This window comes from Sorghum bicolor, chromosome 2 (genome assembly GCF_000003195.3).
Source record: "Sorghum bicolor cultivar BTx623 chromosome 2, Sorghum_bicolor_NCBIv3, whole genome shotgun sequence".
Lineage (NCBI taxonomy): Eukaryota > Viridiplantae > Streptophyta > Magnoliopsida > Poales > Poaceae > Sorghum > Sorghum bicolor.
Window position 1 is genome coordinate 45118529 of NC_012871.2, and position 27654 is coordinate 45146182.

The window sequence follows — 27654 nt, forward strand, 5'->3', positions numbered from 1 at the left end:
GGGCCCACATAATCTGGTGGGATTTGTCCTTCCTTGAAAGTTCTTGCCACGGCATTGAAAACCGTATTAGACAGTACACCAGCTTGGTTAATCAACGCTCGATTGATGGCATTGTCAACCATATCTTGAAGCTTGCCAGGATTGGCGTCAAAGGTAACCTGCCGTGGTGCCGGCAGTGCATCTTTCTGGACCACTTCGCCGCTCCTGTTTATGGTGAAAGACCTCAGGCATTGCTGTTTGAACTCTTCCATGGCTTGGGCAATAGCTTGCTTCTGCTCATCCTTGAGGTTGGCCTCCGTCACGAGGATGACGTTCTCTTGATCGAGGTCAGAGATCGACATGTTGATCTTGATCTTGAATCTTGTCCCACCGGGCGTGCCAAAAGATGTGTTGATGCAAAACTGGTCTGCAAACACAAAGGGCTAATACCTGATTCAAACGTTAAGGCGTGCCAGCCGATTTGACCTTGCTATCGGCAAAGGTGATAACTCGAATACTTTAGTCCTGACAACAGCGATGCGCCCGGATGTCACGGCTAAGAGGTACTCACGCGGAACTTGAGAACACGCCGAGCTTAAGTCGACGAATTCCTAAGAACTCGTAACAAAAGGAAAAAGTATGACGAAGTCGTCGAAAAGTAAATGCTGGAATATGAGTAAAAACGTGTGTTTGATTTTTTGATTGATTATTACAAGGCCCTAGGGTCTATATTTATATCCTGCTCAAAGAGCTACAACCAGACACGATTAGAATTCGAATTCCAAATTACACGGAATCCGTATACAAAACGATGCAAATAATTAAGGAAATAACAAAATTATCCCTCGTGACAAACCGAAACTCCTCCACATAACGACCGGCAGTTTCCAGACTCCTCCTTTGCATCATCGGCAGATCCTTTGCCATAGTCATCGGCAGACTTTCTTATCTAGCCATCGGCACCATATTACTGCCTGTGGACTTAGTCACATTCAACTTCTCCCTCATCGGCAACCATCCTCATCGGCAACCCGCTTTGTAAACATCGTACTGCCACCTTATTCTGCCATCCTAGACACGTGCCCAAAAACGGTGTCAACAGGATCGGATACGAACGGATATCGCTGATATCGTATTTGTTTTCATATTATACTCGGATTCGGATTCGGACACGAATAGCGTCCGGATATAAATACGAATACGGTTTGTCTCGGTTACGGATGCGAATAATGAGTTTCGAATACGGTATAAATCAGATTCGGAGAATGTCGAATACAAATATCTACTCGGATATTTAGTAAAAGCAATATATATACATATCATAGGTGCGCAAACCATTACACTACTATATGAGTCCATAATCCCGCTAGATTAACAAACAAATGATTAAAAGTCAATAACTCATATCTGTATATCGTGGATGCAAAACATAAATGGATTAAGACTTTAAGAGTGGGTCACCATACCTTCGACTCTCCAAGCTAGTATAGTAGCTAGCTAGCTAGCAATAGCAAGCACGCTCAGCAAGTCAGCAATCAGCACTTTATCCATGGGCCAGCGGCCAGGAAGCAAGCAAGACGAGAAATTTTAGTGGCGGCTAACTTCAAGCTAGCAAGGCATAGGCAAGCAAGCACATTCGGGCATTCAGCATCAGCACTTCAACCACTGGCCGACGGCCAGCAAGCAGCAAGACGAGAAATGGCGCTCGCGGCTAACTTCAAGCTAGCAAGGCAAGCAATATGGATAGTATCCGTAATTAGTAGGTCGGATGTATCCGAATATTTTTTCGGATTATCCGGTATCCACGGATATTAACGATATTGTATTCGTATCCGTTATCCGCTTTAGATATCCGTTTTACTATCCGTATCCACAAAAAATTGCGGATATCCGTATAACTATCCAAATTAGTGTTCATATTTGTTCGGTCGAACGGACGGACGAATAAATATCCGTATCACTTTCATCCCTACTTAGGATGCTCCGGGGCTTGCCTTTCACGAACGAGGCTGGCTCGTGATTCGGGCACTCAACTTCCTCTTCGGGCTCCTCGAGTCCGGCTTGCTGGACCTCCGCTCCGGGTTGCCCTCCTGGCCTTCGGGGTTCACTTGAAGCTCGAAAGAGGCTATCACGTCCGATGCACCTATTGCATGCTCGATGAATAAGAAGGTATGCATATTAAAGAATGAATGCTTGATAACATAATTAGACTCACTGGACACTCATTTACGGAATAACTGTTATAACAAGTTCACACAAGATGATAAGTTAACTTATCCAAAACCTACCAAGTTAAACTATAAACAGCAAGCATCACCTAACAGAATCCGCTCAGAAAACAGGTCATAACTATTGCTAAAAAGATCCAACAAACATAAATGAGGACATTCTAGAAAGCTTATGAAATTGTCGACAAATCATCTTTAAACATCACAGCAAGATTCATAGGTTAAACAAGTCATTTAAACAAAGTTCCAGGTTCTGTCCCAGAAAAAACAGAAAGCACCTATTTCTGAACCTAACTTGGAAAAGCCATAACTTCAAAATTACTGAACCAAATGATCCCAAATTTAAACCACAGCTAGTCCATAAAGTTTACAACAACTTTGATTTAGACAAGTCTTCCAGAAAACCAAGTTATTAATAAGCAAAGATTGAATTACTTCCTTGCTGTCCAGAACAGCTTTTAACCCTTTAATTAATTACTTGATGACATAGCCAAAGTATAAACAGTGTCAACCACATGGCTTATCAGCACAAACACATCATAAGACAACCAGAACATCATATGATAACCCCTAAACACTTAATAATAAGACATTTATTAATTTAATTCTATAAAGGAGCATAATTACAAGATACTAGCAAAAGTGCTCAGAAAAATCTACAAAAATTACAGAAGCACAAGCATAGCATCTTGACATCACCATAAAATTTTCAGGGCAATTGCACATGCCAAAATTAAGATAAGCATTTAACATGTGACAAGGTACTTATTTCACAAATTAAGAAACATGGCTTATATAGTGTCAAACAACAGATTTCAGATTATTTACATGCTATCAATACTATAAGCAAGTTTGACACCAGAGTAGAGCACCAGCATAAGCACCAATTATTTGCTGTGATTTAAATAAGAAAACAAGCCATAGAACTAACATAAATTACATATCACAGATATAGTACTCCAAAAATCATGAAATATTTATCATAGCATTCTCATGTCACTTAGAGCCTAGCATAAAAATTTCATAGCGAGATGAGCAGGATATCAAGAGATATGGATTTACTCAAGAATAACAAGATTAAATCTTAATAATTATTTTTTCCCCGAAAACATGGTTCATTTTATATTTTTAATAAACACTAGCTATCTCAAAGAATCTCACAAAATTGGTTTCACAATTTTTGGATCTCAGAAACAGAAGATATGATTTTTGCAAGAAAGCCAAAAACCTAGATTTGAATAAAAGAAAAGGAGGGAAACGATGTGTCACTGACAGCGGGTCCTGCATGTCAGGGTCGTCTTCCCCACAGCCGAGGCGACTCTCGCCGGCGATTTCTCCGCGACGGCGAGGTTCCCGGCCAAACCAAGGGCACCAACGTGATCCCCAGACCTATGCGAACTGATTGACCCCCTTTTCCCCGCGGCGGAGCCACCGGAAATGGCTCGCCGTCAATCATGGCGGCTCGGCGGAGGTGCTGGGCGTTACGCTGGAGCTCTCAGGCCGGTAGAGCGCGACCTAGGGTTTCCTACAGCACCAGCGGACTACGGCGAAGCTTCCTAGGTAGGCAACTTGGCTTGAAACAGTGTGGAATGAGCAGGCTACGAGAGGGCCCAACTCCGGCGGAAACACGGCGGTGCTGCGCGTCGTGTCCGGCGACGGTGAGCACGGTGGAGAGTGGAGAGCGGTTCACGGCGGAGCTGTGAGCGAGTTTTGGTGAGCAGTGGCATAGTGACGAGCGCGATTGAGCTCGCCGGAGTGAGCTCGCGACGGTGAGCTCACTGCGGCCGCGTTTCTAGCGAGAGAGGGCGAGGCAGAAGGGAATGGACACGTCCACTTCGCCCGGGGTGTCGCCGTGGAGGTCATGCGCGCGCTGGGAGCTGACGAGCGGGGCCAGGAGCGGCATACGGGCGCCAAATGTCGCCGAGGTTCTATCGCCGGTCGGCCACGTCGATGAGCTCGGCCTCGATTCAGTTAAGGTGATGACTGTCTCACACAGCTACTTTGACGGTGATTAACTCCCAAACCAAAGCGAGTTAGGAGATGGTGTAGTTGCCAAAGTTGAAGTACTAACTGAGTTCTACAACATTGTCAACTAGAGCAAGAGCCAGATCGGCCTAGATTGAGATATATAAAGTTTTCAAAACCGATCAAGCAAACTGTTGCGTCCCCAGACTTAGAAAATATTTCTAAGTGTTGAAAACAGCCCCAAATCTGCCTTGTGGGTCACTTTTTAACTAGATGTGATCATTTTCATGAGATGGCCATAAAACAACTTTAGTTCCTTATAAAATTTGCTACAACTTTTCTGTAAAAAGTTTTGACATGCAAACAATTTATGAAACACTTTTTAAAAGCCTAAGCAAAATAAGTTTCTAGGGCCTATTTGTGTAAGTATGACTTAAGTGATTATTTTGGAGAAGTGATCAACATGAACATTGTTCCTAAGGTTGAGTTAAGCATAGATAAGCTAATTACCAAGGCTTAACACACAAGCATGAGCATGGTTCATACAAACATAAGCATAGGAAGCATGATAAAACAAGTTAAGGGCACACTTAAGCATAAAATGACATGGCTCAAGGTAGATGATGATCATGATATGCTTGAGTAGATGATGATGCTCATGTTATGCATGTGATTTATGCAACCATAACACTGAGGTGTTACAGCCCTCCCCCCTTACAAAAATCTCGTCCCGAGATTTGAAGGCTTACTGATTTTCGAAGAATGTTTTGTAAACTTCTTTTAAATAATCCTCCGTTTCCCAAGTGGCATCTTCCTCCCCGTGGTTACTCCACAATACCTTGTAGAACTTAACCACACGATTACGAGTCACCCGTTCCTTGCGGTCAAGAACCGCTATAGGTTTTTCTTCATACGCCAAGTCAGATTTCAACTTGACATCCCGAACTTCTACTCATTCCTCCGGAACACGAAGGCACTTCTTCAATTGTGATACGTGGAAGACAGGAAAAATAGCTCGAAGCTCAACTGGTAGTTGAACTTTATATGCTACGTTTCCTTTCCTTTCGAGAATCTGATAAGATCCCACATAACGAGGTGCAAACTTTCGCTTGACTCCGAACCTTTGTACGCCCTTCATCGGAGACACCTTGATATACACATGGTCACCGACTGCAAACTCAATCGGCTTCCTTCTCTTGTCAACATAACTTTTCTGACAAGCTTGAGCAGCTTCTAGATGTTGCTGGATGGTACGGACTTGCTGCTCCGCTTCGTTCACGAATGTTGACACTTGCTAACACCACTTGAATACTAGGTTGTCATCCCCAGCATGGCACTAGAGTACTATGGTATTTATACGCACACAGATAATCCGCAAGCGCACGGATACCGATGTAGCTTTTACCCAGTTAAAGGTTTTATCGTATCCACAGGGAAACGGGAGAACCAACTACGCTCTAACTTAACCAAGATAGATAGATAAGTGTAAATAGGAAAGATGGTAGAATTGAATGAGAACAATATTAAAGTTAAGATAACAATAGGTGATAATATGGGAATAGAGAGTAGAGCAATCTAGTATATGGGCGATGGTAGCAGAATAGAGAGGATAACTATGGTTTCTCTACTTCAAAGGGGTATGTCTATGTCTGGGACGAACCACGTGATAAGATTACACCACAAAGGATGCTTATCCATAGGCCGATAAACCTTACCCGTCCCGCTAACGAGAGGTGGACTACAGAGGACCAACGTAACTGTCACCTACGCGGCCTACCACACGATCCAGCTAGACAGGGGATATCCACAAGTAATCTAGGTCTAAGCACCACGCATACACCTATACTACAACTCTAACCTATAGGGTCCTATAGATTAGAAGTACTCAAAAGAGTTGTGAACCAGAACATACATGATTAGTAATTGCATAATGAATTAGAAGTAGATTACCAGAGTCATCCCATGAGCAAGCTTGATTAGAGCTTGATCATGGCGAAGTACAACCGGAGGAAGAACCGACAGGCCGGCCTCTCCTCTAATCCTCCTTCGCTCTCCATCTCGCTACTATCTAGATCTACTCTAGTTTAGAGAAGAGAGGAGAGCTCTCATCTCTAAACCCTAGCTTTTGCTCTGTCTATGAATAATGAATAATGATCAAGGGGTGCCTCCTCCAGGGGCCAGGGGGTCTGGTTATATAGTCCCCTCAAGTGAACCTGGGCCGTCGGATCAAACCGACATTGATTGAACGGTTATTCTTGATCCTTTAGGTCGGTGGAGCATAATCCGCGAGGTTGAACGTGATTGGCCACTGTAGCAGGGCGGGCGCCCAAGGGGGGAGGGCGGGCGCCCTGCCCCCGAGCCCGCTCGGCCTCCCGTTCGTTCCCGTGGCTTCTGGAGTCTTCTAGATGGTAGAAAATTGCACGGCACGTTAATATCTCTACGTAAACCCGACGTGTGGGCCTTTCCTCCGTATTTCCTGATAACCCCCTACAGAAATAGACAAACACCAAAACTCGTGGAATTTTGTCAGATAAAACCCTAAGTTTAGATGTTGGTTGTATTTGGATCCTTTTCTTTGTTTATTTACTGATTATATTTGGTACTTAAGGACCGTCAACAACGAAATCGATGCCATAATACCTTCGCTCCCCGGATTCTACCCAATTCAACGGGGTTCGACACTTTCAACCATACAAGGCTTCAAATGGAGCCATCTTGATACTCTCCTGATAACTATTGTTGTAAGAGAACTCAGCTAACGGCAACCACTTAACCTAAGAACCCTTTGAAGAGAGAGCACATGCCCTCAACATGTCTTCTAGGATTTGGTTGACCCGTTCAGTTTGGCCGGCCGTTTGGGGATGATAAGCAGAACTACGCACCAAGTGAGTACCAACCTGCTCATGAAGACACTCCCCAAAACGGGCAGTGAACTGTGGTCCACGATCTGATATGATAGTTCGAGGCACACCATACTGACGAACAATGTGCTCGAAGTACAACTCCGCATATTCATGTGGACGATAGTCAGTTCGAACTGGAATAAAACGAGCAACCTTGGTCAAACGGTCTACAATCACCCAGATAGAGTCGTAACCCTTAACAGAAGTTGGAAGTCCAACGATGAAATCCATGCTGACTTCTTCCCATTTCCAACCAGGAATTGACAAGGGTTGAAGTAAGCCGGTTTTCATGTGAACGGCCTTCACACGACAACAGTTGTCACAACGAGCGACAAAAGCAGCAAATCTCCTTTTTTATCTTTGTCCACCAAAACAAAGGTTTCAGATCCTAATACATCTTACTACTACCAGGATGGATAGACAACTTGGATGAATGAGCCTCAGATAAGATCTGATTTCACAGCTCGCGGTCTTTTGGGACCACAAATCGATCCTTGAACCAAAGGATTCCGTTTTCATCGACCCGAAAGTGTTTGGTTTCTTCTTCTTTCATTTTCCTTTTTACATGGTGGATGCCTACATCTGTTTCGGAGCTGACCTATTATAAAGTCGTTGTACGCGCGAGCCATGGATGATGATTGCCTGGTGGACGGAGACGGAGCTGGTGCGACGTACGGTAGGTGTAGTGGATATATGACGGCAAGAAGTCAAGTACACATAATGCCTATCCACCGTCGAGAGCTGTGTCATCGATAGCAATGGCATCTACAGCCTTGATTAGATAAAAAAATTACAAAATAGATACCGTAATGTAGGACATGCAGAATGGTGGCCATTTACCAGCGGACACTAGGAAAAATTAGATTGCTCAAAGATACTCCGTTTCTTATCAAATTTGCTGGCGGACACTACGTCTAATCAAACATTATTACAAAATAGATATAAAATCATATAAGTGCTAGAAAATTATACTATAAATTTTTTACACTCTACATGATGAGAACTATAGTGTAAAAATATTGTTTAGTATTTTTAGTATCTTACTAATATATTAACTAATTAACTATGGTTATCTTTGTCTATTTATGAAGAGGGGCAAAATGGTCATTTTAGTGCAAAACAATATTTTTACACTATAGTTCTCATCATGTAGAGTGTAAAAAAAATTTATAGTATAATTTTCTAGCACTTATATGATTTAATATCTATTTTGTAATAATGTTTGATTAGACGTAGTGTCCATCAGCAAATTTGACAATAAACGGAGTGTCTTTGAGCAATCTAATTTTTTCTAGTGTCCGTTAGCAAATGGCCACTATTCTGCATGTCCCAAAGCCAATTCTCCCTAATAAATATTATCTAATTATTTGAACCAACTATGCTCAAAAGATTTATTTCTTAAATTACAGATAAATTATACAATTAGTTATTTTTAGTCTATATTTAATACTTTATGTAGTTGTTGTAAGATTTAATGTGACGGAGAATCTAAAAAATTTTGTAAAATTTCTCATGAACTAAGGACCCGTTTAGATTGGAGATGAAAATTTTTTGGGTGTCACATCGGATATGTCGGAAGGATGTCGGGAGTGGTTTTTAGAAACTAATAAAAAACAAATTACATAGCTCGTCAGGCTGCAAGACAAATCTATTAAGCATAATTAATCTATCATTAGCACATGTGGGTTACTGTAGCACTTAAGGCTAATCATGGGCTAACTAGGCTTAAAAGATTCGTCTCGCGATTTTTAACCAAACTGTGTAATTAGTGTAATTAGTTTATTTTTTATCTACATTTAATATTCCATGCATGTGTCTAAAGATTCGATGTGATGGATGAAAATTTGTTGGGTGGGAGACTAAACAGAGCTTAAACAAGCCCTACGTATTGGGTGTTGTACCGCCTCCTGGTGGCAACGGAACGTGCGACGTGGCGTTCTGCTACTGCAAGGTGAGGCTGTGACGTGCGACGTGTACTATCGCAGGAGAGGCCGTCTTCTTCGTCCGTGGCCCCGCCCTGGTGCACCGCCTTCAACAACTCCGTGCTCTAGCTCGGGGGCTGCCGCCCTAAGCTCACCGTTCGTCTGCTCTACAATTTCTCCAAGGAGGGCCTTGAGGCAAAGGTGGAGGAGCTGCTCAGCGGCCTCAGCCACGGCGTCATCTCGATCGAAACCTAAGTTTTATGCATCTGGAAGAATTGACCCAGATAACTACCATTGACAGTATACAGTATGTTTAGTTCCTTATGGAATGCAAAATACAAATACCAAGAACTTTGAAATGATGAAATGCAAAATCTTAATATTCTTATGGATGTGTTTAGTTCCATCCAAAATGTCAAAAAAATTCAGGGTCCAAAATATATGAAGCTACTCTTTTGGGCTTTGTTTGAGCTCTTGAGGCCAAAATCTAAAATGCAAAATGACAACTATGTTACTGAAATTTTTGGATGGTGTTTAATTCTATTTTGCAGAATGTGGGCCAAAATCCAAATTTTTTTATCCAAATAGAGAACTAAACAGGCTAGAGTTTTTATTTTTGGCAAAAAAGTATCGCACCCACGTCCTATACTGTGTGTTTTTTTACAATAAATCAACGAACAGTACTTCCAGTCATAACTTTTTTGCCAAGCGAGAGGAGTACACGGAATGAGTAAATTGAAAAAACAGATTTTACACAAAAGCATAGATCACAAGTGTGTGTATACATTCTCTGCTGGCACATAAGAAAATAAGAACAGGTCGTTGCATCTTAATCAAAAGCTGTTGGCTTAGGTGATGTCCAATTGTTTATGCATATCATTGCATCTTAATCAAAAGCTGTTGACTTATGTGTGGATATATGAAGTTGATACATTTTTTTATAAGCAATATATTATCAAAGGAGTGTTAATACTAATTTATTGATCAAACTAGAAACCAAACTATTCAGAATACACATCTGTTGCTATAGATCCTGGAAATTAAGCTTGTGTTTGTACTTATGGGAGCCAGGTAGAGTGCTCTGCACACATGCTCATCCAGGCAAGGGGATTTGAATGCAGATCCTAAGCCATGAGCCCAAGGCAAAGCAACCATGTGGCATACAATTTAGACATTAATACTATTATCTTTGTTCATTCAATCTGCCAACATCAATATGTTTTGTTATTATATTCATAACCTGTACAGTTTTATAGAGCTGAGTTTTCTTTTAATTGAGGTTGTAATTATCATTTAGGTTATGGTACAAAAGATTAGTGAATGAATACTGAATTTTTGATTTCGGTAAATTAGGCGCTATATGTCGATGGAATTATATAGTAACTTTATTCACAAATAAAAGGAATTTTGACATCTGCGACGCATATGGATATTATTGTATAGATTTTTTTGTCCCGTTGCAACACACGGGCACTTACCTAGTATACATAAAAATACATAAATACATGACATAGATAAAATAATAATAAAATCTAGAGTAAAAAGCATAACAAAAAGGTAAAAACACAAAATGGAGAAAAAATTCAAATAATGTCAAAGGGTTACTTTTCAAATATTGTAAATATATTTATAGAACATTAACATCACTAAATACATCATAGAACATCATTAAATATATTATAGAACATCACATCTATTATAGAATACATGTATACTAAGTGAACACCATAAGAAACATCAAAGAACATCACATGTATACTATGTAAATATGACATAACACAACATAGAACACTAAATATATACTACATAAACATCGCATATATATAGAAAATAAAAATAAAAAAATAAAATTACTAAGAAGAAAAATATAAAAACAAACATGATTAACAAATGATAAAAAGTGCATAGAGCAAATAAAATAAATAAATAATTTAAATAAGGATAAAAAGAAAATTAAAAGAAATTAAAATATAAAATAAGGATGAAGAAACATAGAAAACCTGAAAAAAAAAGAAAAACAAATAGAAGCAAGGAAGAACATTAAAACTAAAACCAAAATTAAGAAAAAGAAAATAAAAGGTAAAATTAAAACAAGAAAAGAATAAGGAAAGGACAGGAAATAAAATAAAATCAAAAAACAAAAACTAAAAAGAAATGAAAAAGGAAGAATATAGATAAAAAATAAAATAACAATGAAGAAACATAGAGTATGTGGATTTTAAAACCCATAACAAGGTACGGGCATTAACCTAGTAGTATTAAATATAGATGAAAACAAAAACTAATTGCACAATTTGCCTATAAATCGTGAGACGGATTTTTAATCCTAATTACTCCATGATTAGACAATGTTTTGTCAAATAAAAACGAAATACTACAGTGTCAAAATATAAAACCTTTTTGATCTAAACATGGCCTAAAGGTGAGGTATTCTCTTCTGTCTCTGCCCTGTACACCTAGCTAAGCTCCAGTGCTTAGCTCCGGTGCTTCACCGGAATTTCTCGGTGAGTGCAAGATGATGTAACTGATCTTTTTGTCCACTGCCTTATACTTTTCTTGTGGCCGGGAAAGTAAATCTGAATCTGAATAGAGAGGTTTCTTAAGCTCTAAAGAGTGTGGATGTCATCAGCTCTAAAGAGTGTGGATGTTAGTTTAGGGTGAGCATCTTCAACAGTGTGGCAAAAATCGTTTTCTAAATCTTATTGTTTGCCAACTCCTAAAATAATATAGGGAGGAAAAAAGATCTCATCTCTAATAGTTTGGCAAATTTTGTTTCCAAAAAACCTAAAAATCTACTAACGAAACGAAGAGCTCCGCTAAACGAACGAAGAGCTCCGCTAAGCATGAGGAGAAAGCGATGACAAACACGGTGCCCGCGCGCATATTTGCACACTAGACATGGAGATATCCAAGTTAAAAAAGATAAGAAATTAGAATGTCAAACTGTTGAAGAAGGTTTTTTCGTATTTTACTAAAAAAATTATGGACGCGAAATCATTAACCAAGTTAAAAATGCTCTACACATTATATTTAGAAGCCCACTTAAGAAACTAGCCATTACGTCATGGACAGTCTGGAAAGGACATCGGAGACCTCCGGTGGTAGCATGGAGTGTACCACCAGATCTAGCTTTCCAACCATAACTTTGATCGGCTCTCAAAACTAGTGAACTCGATGTGCTCTCAGGTGCACCATCAAAGAGCTCTAGTGCTCTATGGAGCCGACTGCGAGTCACACTGCGATGCACCACAAGAGAGCTTCGGTGAGCTCGTTTGAATTCCACACTTCTAATTGCCACTATACTTAATCTCCACTGCTTACAACTCCGTGGCACCAGAAGATAAGGTGCTTACACTAAAAACATTAAACTTGGGTTAAGAAAATACTGTTTCGAAGCTTTGATGCACCACAGATAGCTACGAGATGATCGGACGATTCAATAGGAGCATTGTGCTTAAGCTCCGGTGCACACCGAAGGGCTTTGGTGAATGTAAAGACGCTCCACTAAGCCTTTCTCTTAAACCTTTTTTAAGTGGCTAACTTCAATAGGTCTTTCATGGGACTACCATCAACTTCAGCACTGAGTTAGCATTTTTAAAATAGTTTCCAAAGATTTTCACTTGTGCCTGACCATGCCACTCAATATTCTAAAACATTATATTGTTAGATCTCACCTAGTGGCACTAGATAACTGTATTAACCAAAGATTTCATTCTATTTATAGTATGACTATCTATTCTAAACTCGACCAGTTCACTTCTCCAATCACCTTAGGCCGATGAAAAACAAACTCTATGATATGCCTTTGTCTTTGGGTTTTGCTTTCATCTCCATCCAACCATCATTGGTCCATGTCATCTCCTCTCTAGGACTAACACACGCTTGTGAACAAACCAAACTTTTCATCTTAGATGAAACATGTTAGACAACTCCAACGGTTTTACAATTGAGCTAGGCATTTTTGTTTTTTGGAAAAAAAAAGCCCAAAAGGTACTCTCCAACGGTTTGGCAAATTTGGCAACTTAGCAAATGGAGGGTCAAACTGTGCATATATGCAAAAGTCCGTGAGACTCCTCCTGCGCATTAGTGTTTTTGCACGATGGAGCATTAGTGTTTTTGCACGATGGAGAGACTCCTCCTGCGCGCGTATCCTTCTCCCGCACGCCTACTCCTTCTCCCGCGCACCGCCATCAGAGTTCCCGCATGATTGCTCTGTGGCGTCGTCATCTTCCATCGGAATTCTAGTTGCCGGCTTGGTGGAGTCTCCAGCGACCTAGAATCCATCGGTGCCGTGTCTGCTAGCTAGCCTAGACGTGCCTCCCTAGGAGGACTTGCTGGCCGGCTGGATGCAATCGCCGACGACTAGACGAACTGGCGAAGGAAAACAAAAACCGTGCGAATTGGCGGTGACGCATGAGGAAAAAAGCGCGAGCCACGAGTGGATCCATAATTCTATTTTTTACAAAAGAATTATGAGGAACGGTTGGAGATGAACTCTTTTTAGCTTTGCCATTTTCATTTGTGAGTTGGCAAACTCCATATTTTGCCAAATAAAAAATACAAAACCATTAGAGTTGCTCTTAGTCTACTAATGCTGGCACTCAAAATCAAACCAAGACTTTCACTGATTTTATCAATCTCTCAAGATTGTTGACTCAATCTCAATCTTCCAAAGGTACTCATTTGGTTAGATATAGGTATGTTCATGCCTTTACAAGGGGTGAGTGTATGTGCATACAAATCATATTTTTTTAATAATAATAATAATAATAATAATAATAATAATAATAATAATAATAATAATAATAATAATAATAATAATAATAATAATAATAATAATAATAATAATAATAATAATAATAATAATAATAATAATAATAATAATAATAATAATAATAATAATAATAATAATAATAATAATAATAATAATAATAATAATAATAATAATAATAATAATAATAATGCTTCGCTTTAGAGAGAACAAATTAAAATGTAGTTATCCCTTCACTTAAAATAAAATGCACTCATGCTAGAATTTGTAAAGACTTTGATTGCTCGTGATGTTGTTGAGCCTATGCTTCCACTAACAAGACCACAGAACCAGGATTACATAAAAAGATGCACTCATGCCAATTTGGGAGAAGAAATGTGGAAGGTGGAACCACAACCATTCTCCCTAAACAAGAGGGGAAATTAATTTTTTGTCATCGTTGCTAGAGGCACTCGTCTAGTTGCTAACCTTAGTTTGGCAATTATATATATTCCACATGAACAGATATCGGTGCATCATTTTTGCCACTTTTGGTGTCATGGTAGTCCAAATCACCTTGCCTGCGATGATCAGAAAGGGGAAAAAATGTTGTTGCCCCTATCAAGAGTCAAACATAGGGGCATGTTAAATTAAATCCCTAGGAGAGATTGAGACTCTCGACCGACAGCCCCCCCAACTGATCCCACCACGATTACTCGAAATCTCAGGGGCTATACCCATTGGGTACAGGACAAAAGTTGGGTAGAGCCCAAGCACGCCCACGCCCTCTGCTCAGGGCTTAGGGGCTCGCCAAGGCCATGAGCTCCTAACCAACAGTAGCCCGAGCCTAACTCTAGCTCGACCCCATCCCAAGCTATCGCTTGACCTAGCACCCGATGCCCCAAGCATTGGCCAACCCGTCGAGGTTCCAAGACCTCGGTAGGCTCGGGTGCTCCCCGGTGGCAACCCATTCAAATGGGTGCAAAGTGTTGTCGGCCGCTCCCTCGATAGGGTCACACAGATGGCATGACACAATAGGACAAAACGCTCCATTGGCTCTACGGCTGCTGGCTCTCCGGCCCACCAGTCACCCCCAAGCCAATGTGTCTTCACCACCAAGAAAGCCTTGAGAAGGCTCACCAAATGGAGGCTAAACCGCAAGACAGCCCTTGACAGTCAAGTGTTAGGGGACTTAGCGATGTTAGGTGGCACCCATAGCTCCCTCGACTCCACAACAATGCTGAGGACCATCCATGCCAAAGTAGCACCCTCCTCGACCTCGATGCACGAAGACCACATACCATAGCCCCGGAACCATCTTGTACCTAACCTTCCTTAGAACATAAGGGGAAGGATGGATCCTAGAGATGGGGCCTGAGCGATCCAAGTTCAGTCAAACACCAAGAAACCGATAGGAATAGTGGAGTGTTCCTCCCATGATGACCCCATAAGAGAGAAGAGTGTTTCCCTTACTTGCTAGGGAAAAGACTCATCTTCGATGAGATATTGGATAGCATCGAGCAATCCTCTACCAAACTCTCATACTCCTTCATTGTAACCCCCTATTTTGGCGCTCTTGAGTACAAAGAACTACCCACTGCTAGACATAGGGCCTCAACAACCTGAACTAGGATACATTGTCGTGTCTTCTCTTGTGTCCTTGAGTACCTGTGATCCACTGGAGACCCACACTTCTGACATCCGATGAACAATGATGCTTGCCATGAGAATGACCCTGTGACACTTACCACTTTATCTATCACCCTGTTGCCTCACTCAATTCATTCCATTCATTCCACACATGGCAATTCACACCTGCTCACCATGTCTAAGTGGGGAAGCTTGGCTACTTCAGCTGGTGGTAGTGGAGCATCCAGGATGCTTTAGTGAGTCCCCTCAGAGTCAAGCTTGAGGTCGGGTCTAGAAGAGTATGCACTTGGGGAGGAAATTGGGCTCCCCTTGATCCCGTGCCTAGCAAGGGTGACAGAGTGTCGCTCAGGGAAGGAGACAACCAAGAATCAACGAAATGTGTACTTCGAATGTCCACGGAATAGGGTGAGCATGGGTTGTATGATTCTTTTGAGCACTTCCACATCGTTGTCTGATTCTTTTGAGCACTTCCACATCTCTAGGTAAGCTAGGGTTAATGCATTTTCCTTGTTTGTTGTTGCAGTTTCCTAAACTGTGTGGGTTCTATAGATTTCAATAGCAGTATTTGGATAAACTAAAGGAGTTAAGCAGTTGAAAGCCCTAGTTTTGTAACGTTTCGCCTCCACGAGACTAGGTCCACTTACATCTGGCAGTTTTTCTAGGATATAATCAGTCCTCACACACCAACACCGATCTTTTATGCACACTTTGTCCTCACTCATGTGCACTCAGGAAGTACTTTCTGGTTGGTCACCCATCACTAAATTTCTCCAGGCCAAGCACGCTTAAATTTAGAGTTCTTTGGAGATGGACTTCTAGAAAAGAAATTGTATCTTATTGGTATGAGTATCCTATTAATCCTATTAAGCCCTGGGCTGGGATGTTATATCCTCACCCCCTTAAGAGACCAACATCGTCATCAGTCAACCCCAAGCCAGGAACATTCCCCCTTGGCCATGTCCGTGTGTCTAGTGCCAGCACATGTGCCATGCTATGTGACCACTCTTCCACACTAGCCATGTGCACGATGCCTACGCAACTACGACACACGCGCCCGTGAAACTGCGAGGGCTGGCTCTGATACCATTCTATAATGTCTCGCCTCTACGAGGTTGGGTCTGCTTACATCTGATAGCTTTTCTAGGACATAATCATCCCTCATAGACCAACACCAGTTTTTTCTGTACACTTTGTCTTCACTCATGTGCACCCGAGAAGTACTTCCCGGTTAGTCACACATCCCTAAATTTCTCTAGGCCAAGCACGCTTAACTTTAGAGTTCTTTGGAGATGGGCTTCCGAAAAAGAAGTTGCAACTTGTTGGTATGAGTATCCTATTAATACTATTAAGCCCTAAACCAGAATGTTATAAATTTGGTTTTGGATAATTGATGAAGCCTAGGGAGTAATCCTAATGCCAAGTGTGTAGACATGCAAGGATGGTCCCATACCAAGTGGTGGAGCTAGAGATTATTGTTGACGGTCCTTAAGTACCAAATATAATCATCAAATAAATAAAGAAAAGGATCCAAATGCAACCAACACCCAGACTTAGGGTTTTATCTGAAAGAATTCCACGAGTTTTGGTGTTTGTCTATTTCTGCAGGGGGTTTTTCAGGAAATATGGAGGAAAGGCCCACACGTCGGGTTTACATAGAGATATTAACGTGCCGCGCAATTTTCTATCATCTAGAAGACTCCAGAAGCCACGGGAACAAAGCGGAAGCCGAGAGGGCTCAGGGACAGGGCGCCCGCCCAAGTCCTTAGGGCTCCCGTCCACCTATTTCGACCAATCACGTTCAACTTCGCGGATTACGCTCCACCGACCTAAAGGATCAAGAATAACCGTTCAATCAATGTCGGTTTGATCCGACGGCCCAGATTCACTTGAAGAGACTATATAACCAGACCCCCTGGCCGCTGGAGGAGGCACCCCATGATCATTATTCATTATTCATAGACAGAGCAAAAGCTAGGGTTTGGAGATGAGAGCTCTCCTCTCTTCTCTAAACTAGAGTAGATCTAGATAGTAGCGAGATGGAGAGCGAGAGAGGATTGGAGGAGAGGCCGGCCTGTCGGTTCTTCCTCCGGTTGTACTTCGCCATGATCAAGCTCTAATCAAGTTTGCTCATGGGATGACTCTGGTAATCTACTTCTAATTTATTATGCAATTACTAATCATGTATGTTCTGGTTCACAACTCTTTTGAGTACTTTAATCTATAGGATGCTATAGGTGAGAGTTGTAGTATAGGTGTAAGAGTGGTGCTTAGACCTAGATTACTTGTGGATATCCTCTGTCTAGCTGGATCATGTGGTAGGCCGCGTAGGTGACAGTTATGTTGGTCCCCTGTAGTCCACCTCTTGTTAGCAGGACGGGTAGGGTTTATCAGCCTATGGATAAGCATCCTTTGTGGTGTATTCTTATCACGTGGTTCGTCCCAGACATAGACATACCCCTTTGAAGTAGAGAAACCATAGTTATCCTCTCTATTCTCCTACCATCGCCCATATACTAGATTGCTCTACTCTCTATTCCCATATTATCACCCATTGTTATCTTATCTTTAATATTGTTCTTATTCAATTCTACCATCTTTCCTATTTACACCTACCTATCTATCTAGGTTAAGTTAGAGCGTAGATCAGTTCTCTCGTTTCCCTATGGATACGATAAAACTTTTAACCGGGTAAAAGCTACAACGGTATCCGTGCGCTTGCGGATTTGTCTGTGTGCGTATGAATACCATAGTACACTCTAGTGCCATGCTGGGGATGACAACCTAGTATTCAAGTGGTGTTAGCAAGTGTCAACAATTATCATAGATGATGGTGATGACCACAAAATGATCAAGTGCTCAACTTAAAAAGAAGAAAGAGAAAAATAAAACTCTATGGAGATCAAGGCAAAGATATTGCTTAGGGTTTTGATTTTGGGTGTGATCACACTTAGGATAGATAGTCATACTATAAAGAGAGGAATTCTTTTGTTAAGCAGTCTATCGAGTGCCACTAGATGGCATGGATCATGTGCATGCATTTAGAATCTAGTGTGCTAACATAACTCTTAAAAATATTTGTAAAAATATGCTAACACACATGCACAAGGTGGTACACTTGGTGGTTAGCATATTTGAGCAAGGGTTATTTACAAACTCTTTGCTCTAGTGAGTTTGTAAAAATGTTATTAGGCTATTCCGCCCCCTCTAGCTATATTAAGACCTTTCAGTAGTGTCACAATTCGCAAATTTCCTACACTAGAGATTGTTGAAGAAGCTGCATCATGAGTGGGTCCAACCTCTAGGAACACAGAAAGGGAAATGAAGGTGGAGGCAAAGATGGAGGATTTGTGGAAGTTCAACCTGTTAATGTTTGCTTTTGCAATTCTTCTTGGTTATGTGTTCATGTACCTTGCACATGGTTAAACAGTAACAGGTAGTTCAAAAAAGTACCCTGACACTCTTATCATGTTGAGTCTTAGCTCTAATAATCCATGGGCATCTACAGTATGCCCTAAACCTAGTTGGATCAATTCTCAGTGCCAAGCTCAAACCAATTCACTTTGACATGCTGTCTAACTAGCAACCTGAAGCCATGCATGGATAGTGTGTGCCAATAGACATATCAAGATAGTTCCTATCCCAATTGGAATAGTAGCTTCTCCATCTCTCTTTTCAAGCTCGCTGCTCATAGCAGGAATAGGAATTTTCTCTCTAGCAGCTTCCTCGCCCCTCTCATCAGCTACTTTGAATCCCATTGCCACATACACTTGTTCCTCATCAGCTATTGTGTTGGCCTCACCATCCTCATCTGCATCTAGTATTATGTCAATGTAGCACAATGTACTAAACTATCTCATCAACATGCTGTGGCGGAGAGGCACAAGTATCACTAGTTCCTTCTGTATTAGGTCTAATAGAAGAAGCATCCAAAATAGTGACACCAGACCTAGGAGGAATACTAGTGTTGCTAACCTTAGATGCCACTGAACTACCATTTCTCTCATATCCATCTTTGGCAACAACCTCTACAACAATGTGAGGCACCCTTTCATCCCATTTGTCCTTCATCATTACCTGCCATTGATCATTCCTTCTAATTTTTCATTTAGAGCCAGTATCAGCGTCCAAAATCCAAATTGACAATGTCTGGCTAGGTCCCTAGATAATCTTTGTAGCAGCATCATCATAAAACTGAGTTGGACTGTACTAAGGGTTCTTATCTAGGCATAACTCATACTCTTGCTCAGCCATTTCTACCACACCACCATACTGAACATTAGAACTATACTTAGCAACCTTAAGATCTACTCTAAACGCATTGCCAGGTTCAATCCTAGAATGAATGTAAACATTCCATAGTTAGACATACACCTAGCCCATGCAATCTGTTACCCGTACTGGTGAGAACTTGACTTACCAAGGGGGGCAACCACTAGGATCCATGCTCATAGGTCCAGATCGAGCGCGTACTACATCAGCCGACTACAAATGAACAACAAACAGATGAGTTCAGGTTGAGAAAGTCAAATCCCCCAAATCCTCATAGAACCCTAACCCTAGTTTGCCAATGCTACATGCATAATACGTGGCAATGGCTTCACTAACCTTCCTTTCTTTGTGAGCGCCTGTGGGAACTACAGATCCGTTGGGTTGGAACGAGCACGGGGCACTGCCGTCACCAGAGGTCGGAGTCACCGTCGAAGTCACCGCGGAGTGAGAGGAGAAAGATGGAGAGAATGGGTGGAGAATGAATGGAATGAACTGAGCAAGGGGGCCAAGTGATATGATAAAGCGGCAGGGGCAGCAATGTCTTTTCCCTGCTCGATCCACGCTGCCGTGGTGATTTATACCGCCACCACACTAAAATGTCAAAAATAACACATAACTAACTATTTATGTGGCAATACGGAACTAAGGTTGACAAGAGAAGTGCCTCCAGCATCTATGGCAAAAATTAATTTTTCTCAAAAAAGGTGAAAATGCCTGCGTCTGTTTCGCTGTCTTCTCACTTTTGCTCTCAGCCCTATTCTCCTCTTCGCGGCCTTACAAACCTAGAATCGTCTAATATTGTTCGTACCTCCACAGGGATCCGTGCGGCACAAGTTTTTGGGATGGTTTCCTGGCACGGGTAGGCGCTTCCCTGCAGGAGCAGGACACAACCATAAGGTTTCCTTCTTGGTTCTATGTTTTCCTTTGGCGATTTGCACTTCCACGAGTTGTTGGTGTATGCTACCTTCTAGATTCTGATCTTAAGCATATTTCTGACTCCATTTGGCTGTGGTGCTCTTTATTATTTCGCGGAGAAGGTTTCCTCTTCGTTTGGACATGGTTTTTGGATTATGGCTGGATCCTTTCAGGTGGACAACTTGTATTGTCATGATGCGATTCTGTTCTGACGAACTGCCTGCTTTTCTAATGCAGAATCTAGGTGTCTTATTCCCATCTGGGTTTTCGGATTTGGTTTGCGACTAAAGAGGTCGGACCAGATACTACCTGTTTTCATGTGTTGAACGCTCTTGCTTCTTGTCGATGTAACCTTTTCCTTTGGAAAATTTTGTGGTATCTCTGGATGCATTTTTCAGATGGTGCGTGGACTCTTTCGTTGATTTCAGCGCCTGTTCTGAGCAATGAAATAACATATGTGGTGTATCAGCAGATTGGTTGTTTTTAGAGAGAACATTGATTGGATTAGTTTCAAAGGAACCCGGTACTTCAATCCATTTCTTGAGATGACACAAAGCGGCTTGTTCTAGTAAGAAATTTCACATCTGGCACAGGTGAGGGAGAAATATCTGCTTCTCCCAGTACAAAAAGCCCTTTTGATTGTGTGCTACTTGACTTCTGTCTCATCATTTGTTTGTCCTCATTAGCAATTATTAATATGAGCCAGCACTTGAGACAAGGCGTTGAGTTTGTTTTTGCTTTCATGCTCTGGAAATTTTATTGTATGGACTGCTCACATAAGAATCTTTTGCTCATTTCTATCCATGCACATGCTCATCCAGTTCGTTCTTGCATGGGGGAAGAAATTCATTAGATCTGTGAGATAGGCTCCCACTAATTTGCATAAAGTAGCATGTCTAGTGGCTTATGTTATGATAGTCCATAAGGCTTTTTTGTTTCCATGATTAGTTGGGTACAAATTTCATAGATTTGGAGAATATGAGCTACATTTTTCAGATGGAGCTTTCTTTCTACAACTTTATTGCTCAACTTACCTGGATTGGTTTCTGAACCAGTATTTAAGTTGAGCATAATTGCTTTAGGCGATTCTTCCCCCTTCCCACTTCAAAGTGCTTCATAGTAAAAACTTGTTTCCATTCTGAAGTATTTTTGGATATGATGATTGATACCTTGACACCTTCTATTTTGATTAGAGGAGCAACCTTGTATGCATTTGTAGATTGTGATCTATTTTTCTGCTCATATTAAGTTCCATCACATCTTAGTTATACAGTTTTTCTTGAGCAAATGAGGTCAGTTGAATAGTTTCGTTTCATCTTTTATAAAGCTTTGTTTCCTATCTGTTTATATGCTCTTTGTTATGGTTGGAGTAATGTTAGTTAATAGTTGAATTTAGCATGATTGCAGTATACATTGGCTTTTTGTGTTGTATTCATCATACCAGTTTACTTAACAATTCTTTGATGTCGTGCAAATTTAGTGGCTTTGGAATGATAGTGGTAGTTTTTGTAAAGTATGACCCTGTCAAATGTGACCTTGCACAAATATGTTCATTTCTACCAACATTTTCATACATTCAGAAGATTGATAGCTGTTCTATTACTGACAAGTATTATTTTTTGTGGTTATATACATAATTACAATATAACACCTTTTCTTAGTTTCTGTGTATATTCTATCAAGTGGAAGTATTTTCTTTAAATTGAACTGCACAGTTTTCCTTTTGATATGTTATTTCTGTGGGGCCTCTTCAAATAGTAATTGTTGGTTACAACATAGAAAACCTGAAAAACAAGAAACTCTATAGAAGTTATGATGGCGAGATGTTGCTAAAATCTACCATCTTGTTAATTTGAATAGAGTGGGGTGGCCTAAGTTCATAATGGCTTTGCTTTTCCTTAAGATCTCTACTCAGTTATTTTTTGTGCCTTCTCTCTTTCCTAACCTGTGGACTGTGCTAAGCTACTGCTTACTGCAGGAAACTGTGCACATAAATTGACCTGTATGTTACTTCCTAACAGAGCTTAGCTACAATTTAGGTGCAAATAATTGGAATAGATCTGCAAAAAAAGTGAGCTCTACACTCTGTAGCATGTAGGGCAGTATGATTTATGGTGAACTGCGTATAAGCATTCTTATGCTTTACTTGTAACTGATTGCATCCCTACTGTAGTACCTGCTTTTACCGCTTAGGTTAATAACTTGTTGGTCTTTCTGTTTGTGCAGACATTATTTCATCATTAGCTTCATATCTACAATTATGAACGTGTGGTTTTTGAATTTTCATCATGTTCAGACGAACAATTGGTGATTAAATGGTGAATCATGTCTAAACTAGCTGCTAGATAAGCAATTTGCTGCAAGTCAATGAACAATATTGCTTTGCTTGCAGTTCATAGGTTTTTACTATCACAATGTGAAAACTACTTGTAAGCCAAACACAGTTCAGGCTTCACATCCTGTGATCATTGGTGATGTAAGTCATGATTACATTTCACAGGGCATTCTGATCTTTATCTATGTACAGTTTCTCCTCTACTATTTCGTGTTTATTTGGGTTGTTTTCTGATGACGGTTAGAGCAACATGCAAAATGGTTTAATCCCTACTTTGCACGAATGTCTTTTTTTCTTTTTCATTATAGTATTCCAGTCCATTGCTTAAGCCTTCACCGTTCTGTTGTAAATTGAAACAAAGAATGCGGCACTCTCCTGCTTTTTATATATCGTAGAGCTCGTCTCCTGTTTTCACTTTTCAGACCTCTGCATTCCTACTGGTCCATTTGTTTCTTCAACGGATTGCTTCACAGTTTGATTGCAGTCGTGATGAGTTGCAATTCCGTTCAGTCAGCTGCTCTATTTTTATGTGCATTCATTGTCATGACGAATGATTGCTGCATTAAAATGGTGAAAGATAAACTTAGTATTTTACAAACGTGATCTTTTTCCTTTTATTATGCATATAGAAGCTGAGACCACACTAACAAAAAGCTAGAGAAAGAAACACACATCTACAAGCTTTACTTGGTCAGCATTCTGAATTACAATTCTACTAAAAAAAATTCAAGTGACCCAAAACAAAAAGATACTTAGCCTACAGATACCTAAATCCAGAACCAATATTAGCAATGGATTGTACAACAGACAATTATCTTATGTTGTGTATACATGTTCATGCAGTGTTTACATGGCATCAGCTTGGTCACCAACGGGCATGGCATCAATGTAGTTTGCTTGATGCTGGTTACCAGCATACAAGTTCCTTCGCCCACGATTGTGCCCATCTGCTCCCACCAAAAGAAAGGGACGTCAAAAGCCTAGCAGGAATCAACAAGATTCTCATATGTAAAATGTTGACCTCATGGCACTATCATGACCTGTACAGTATGGACGTAAAATAAGAGGATGTGGGCATGTGGCCATGCAAAACAGGGATGTGCATTTCATTAAGGTTGTATAAAATTACGAGAGCAAATGTCCATTGCGTTACAATACTGTGTAATATACAGCATGCAGAGAAGTATTGTACAACAACTGTATGTCTGAAACCAGTCCCCTTGTTTGGGGCAACTATCCATCCTAAACTGGAAGCAGAAATGAATGTTTCCTGCAGCATCGTGCAAAGTTCCATAAACCTATGGTTAAGGAACAAATGGATTAGTATTTACCACTTTCACCATCTGATGCCTCAGCAAGCCTTGCTATCGCGTCAATCAACGACTGTTCTTGCTCCTGCAGGCATTGACAGTTAAGACTAAATGAATGCTTGTTGATAAGTTAACTCGTGCATTCTGGTTTACCTTCAGTGCTTTCTTTGCCTTTTCTACTTCCTGTGGATCAGGATTGCTAATGCTGAAAACTTTCTCCACCTACATGAGCAGATATAGCAAAAGAAAAGTAAAATGAAGTGCACAAGATCTGCAGTTCATTGTAATTATAAATATTCAGAGTTCACTCAAACCAACCTCTTTTATTAGGCTCTCAGTATGAAGGATATCAATGTCATCGGAACTTCTCTTGCCAACACCGTTTTGTGGAGGTGGAAAATCTTTCTTAGACATGTTCTTCTGTAATCCTCTTCCTCTTCCAGAACCTGGCATGGGCCCACCGCGACCTGTTGGCTTCCTAACCCCACTAGTTGGGGCACCTCGGCTGCGCAGATATGTCACAGGGTCTATCCCAGAGTCATCCTCTTGCCATCTTATGTCTTCAGGTCCCATCTGTACTCAAGCAATTTTCACCACAGTTCCATCAAATTAAAGGTTTTGGTGGGCAGTAAGATATACTTCTGAACACAAAAGTGTGGACACTGAATGCATGGCCTGATAATGCATTTGAAATAAATGAACAAGGTAAGAGAGATCAATGTTTGCTTATTGTCTTCTAATGTTATGTCAAGCATGACAGACTTAAGAGCATCAGCAAATACTATTAATGAACTGAATAGAATTTCTATTGTCTTATTTATTACTAAATTATGAGAAAATTAATAAACTGAATAGAAATCAGCCAATCACTACTAATCCAAACCAGATAGCTGTTATGACCGGCATCCAATACCAGCGCCGCAGGCCCAATGGTGGCTAAGGGGTGCTGGCGGCTGCTGGGGTCAAGGCCCATATTTATTATATTTATTAGAGATAAATTAGATTAATTTTCATATTATATTCCAGAGACCTATATATATATTGTAAGAACTATTCAGAGAGCCGCCAGGGAGCCGGGAGAAACCCTAGCCGCCTTTGCCCTAACTGCTCCAGCCAACAGAACGGCGCCCACGCGCCGTTGCCGAGGTCTCAGGCCTCGCCCTCCAATCTTCCACCCCTACAACCTACGCAGCAACTCCGGTAGGGCTCCTAGTCCTATCAACCTGGTATCAGAGACCTTGTCGATCATGGAGCAGCCGCCCGCTGCCGCCGCCGGCGCGACGGAATCGCTGATTTCCCCAACTTCCAGTGCGCCTCCAGCAACCTCGGGTGCGCTGCTGCCTTCCTCGTCCCAGCCGCTGTCGGGCTCTGTCCGTCCGCGGCCGGTCCTCACGCCGGAGGAGGTCACGGCCTCCATTGTCCACCTCAGCCACAGCGTCAAGGAGCTGCAGGACATGATGAAGGCGTTCCTCAGCGTCCAGCAGGGGGCGCCAGCACACCAGTCGCCCAACCCGCCACCTACGTTGCCGTCATCGTCGGTTCCGCTCATCACCTACCCGTACGGGATGCCCTCCGATCCCATGCCATCGGCGGCAACCTCTGCCCAGCCGGTGGGGACTCAAGTACCGCTCCACCTGCTGCAGTTTCCGCCGTCTCCTTCGCCAATCCCGACGTGGGCGTATGGTTCGTCGGCGGCGCCCTATCCCGGAGCCGCGCCGGTCTACTCCTCGTCCCCGCTGTGGACAGCCATCCCACCGGCGCCCTCGACGGGCAGTCCCGTCGACCATGGGGGACCCTATGCATCGGGCACCCTGTACGGCGGCGTGGATGGACTGCTGTTCCACGCCACCAGCGCCGGCTCGACAGCTGCTGCGACAGCGGCGCCCGCACGTCCTGGTTTGTCCCTGGGTACCGACCAGGGAGCCCACTACGAGCACTACCCGCTGGGACGCGGGAGCAGCCTCGATCGGCTGCCTCACAAGACTCACCGCCTGGACTTCGAGACATATGATGGTTCTGAGGATCCCCTGAATTGGCTCAATCACTGCGAGCAGTTTTTCAGGGGACAACGCTGGCCGGCCTCTGACAGAACATGGATGGCGTCCTATCACCTCCGCGGGCTGGCTCAGACGTGGTACTACGCCCTCGAGCAGGACGAGGGCATGCCGTCGTGGGAGCGCTTCGTCGACCTGTGCCGTCAGCGCTTCGGTCCTCCTATTCGCGGCACCAGAGCGGCGGAGTTGGGGCGCCTGCCGTGGCACTCTACCGTCCAGGAGTTCGCCGACCAGTTCCAGGCGGTGTCCTGCCACGCCCAAGGCCTCTCCACCAAGCTAAAGGCAGACCTCTTTGTTGGTGGCCTCCCTGAGTACATCCGGGTCGACGTGGAGATGCGCGAACCGCCCGACGTCCAGACGGCCATCTACTTGGCGCGGGCGTTCGAGCGCCGGGCGGCGGCCATGCAGACTGCGCCACCACCGCGAGCCGCGCGACCTCCACCACGCGCTGGCCTGCCTCCGCGCGCCCCGCTTCCACCACCTGGGGCTCCAGCGCCGGGAGCTGCTACAAACGCAGGAGCCCAGGGGACGCCACCGGCTCGCCAGTTCCGCCGCCTGTCTCCGGCCGAACAAGCGGAACGCCGCCGCCAGGGGCTGTGTTTCAACTGTGATGAACCTTATGTCCGGGGACACGTGTGCCCTCGGCTGTTCTACTTGGAGTCCGCCGACTATGTCGAGGAGGAGGAACAGGAAGCGGCTGCGGCAGACTTCGACGCCGCAGCTTACCCGGAGGAGCCTGCCGACAGCCATGCTAACGCACTCGTCGTGTCTCTCCATGCTGTTGCAGGAATTCGCCCGCCCAACGCCATGCTCCTTCCCGTTACCATCAAGGGCGAGCGCTTCCTCGCCCTACTCGACTCCGGCTCCACGCACACGTTCATCAAGGGAGCCGCGATGCGTCGCCTCGGGTTGGCCCCTGCGGGTGGCGAGCACCTGCGGGTTCAGGTGGCCAACGGGGACCACATGACGTGCGAAGGTGTCGCACAGAACGTGCCCATCCGCATCGGCAAGGAGGACTTCACTGTCACAGGGGTGGGCATCGACTTGGGAGCCTTCGACGTCATCCTAGGCTTCGACTTCATTCGCGCGCTAGGGCCGGTGCTGTGGGACTGCGACGCCCTCACCATGGAGTTCACGCGCGCGGGACGCCGCGTCACCTGGCAAGGCGTGCCAGGTCCTCAGGCCGCTGCTCCGCAGCAGGGGGTGGCTGCGGTCAGAGCAGATCCGCAGCTACCCCTCCTGGACCGTCTTCTGGAGCAGCACGCCCACATCTTCGACGAGCCCAAGGGGCTGCCGCCAGCTCGCCCCTACGATCACCGCATCCATCTGCTGCCCGGTACAGCCCCCGTCGCGGTGCGCCCATATCGGACCCGC

General features: G+C 43.0%; 1 protein-coding gene across 5 annotated transcripts in view; it reads right to left on the reverse strand.

Moving 5' to 3' along the window:
- The window catches only part of LOC8062031 (protein EMSY-LIKE 3), a 12088-nt gene continuing 7918 nt past the window's right edge, over positions 23485–27654 (reverse strand). For 3 of the 5 annotated variants that reach the window (XM_021453237.1, XM_002462052.2, XM_021453236.1), the window contains 4 exons: positions 24545–24799; positions 24380–24448; positions 24248–24311; positions 23485–23863 (listed from right to left, as the gene is read on the reverse strand). In XM_021453237.1, coding sequence (XP_021308912.1) covers positions 23763–23863; positions 24248–24311; positions 24380–24448; positions 24545–24799 — 489 coding nt within the window. In that variant the 3' untranslated portion in view covers positions 23485–23762. Of the gene's footprint in view, positions 23957–24247; positions 24312–24379; positions 24449–24544; positions 24800–27654 lie in introns of all 5 variants that reach the window. The other 2 variants (XM_021453239.1, XM_021453238.1) reach the window with 2 other exon arrangements.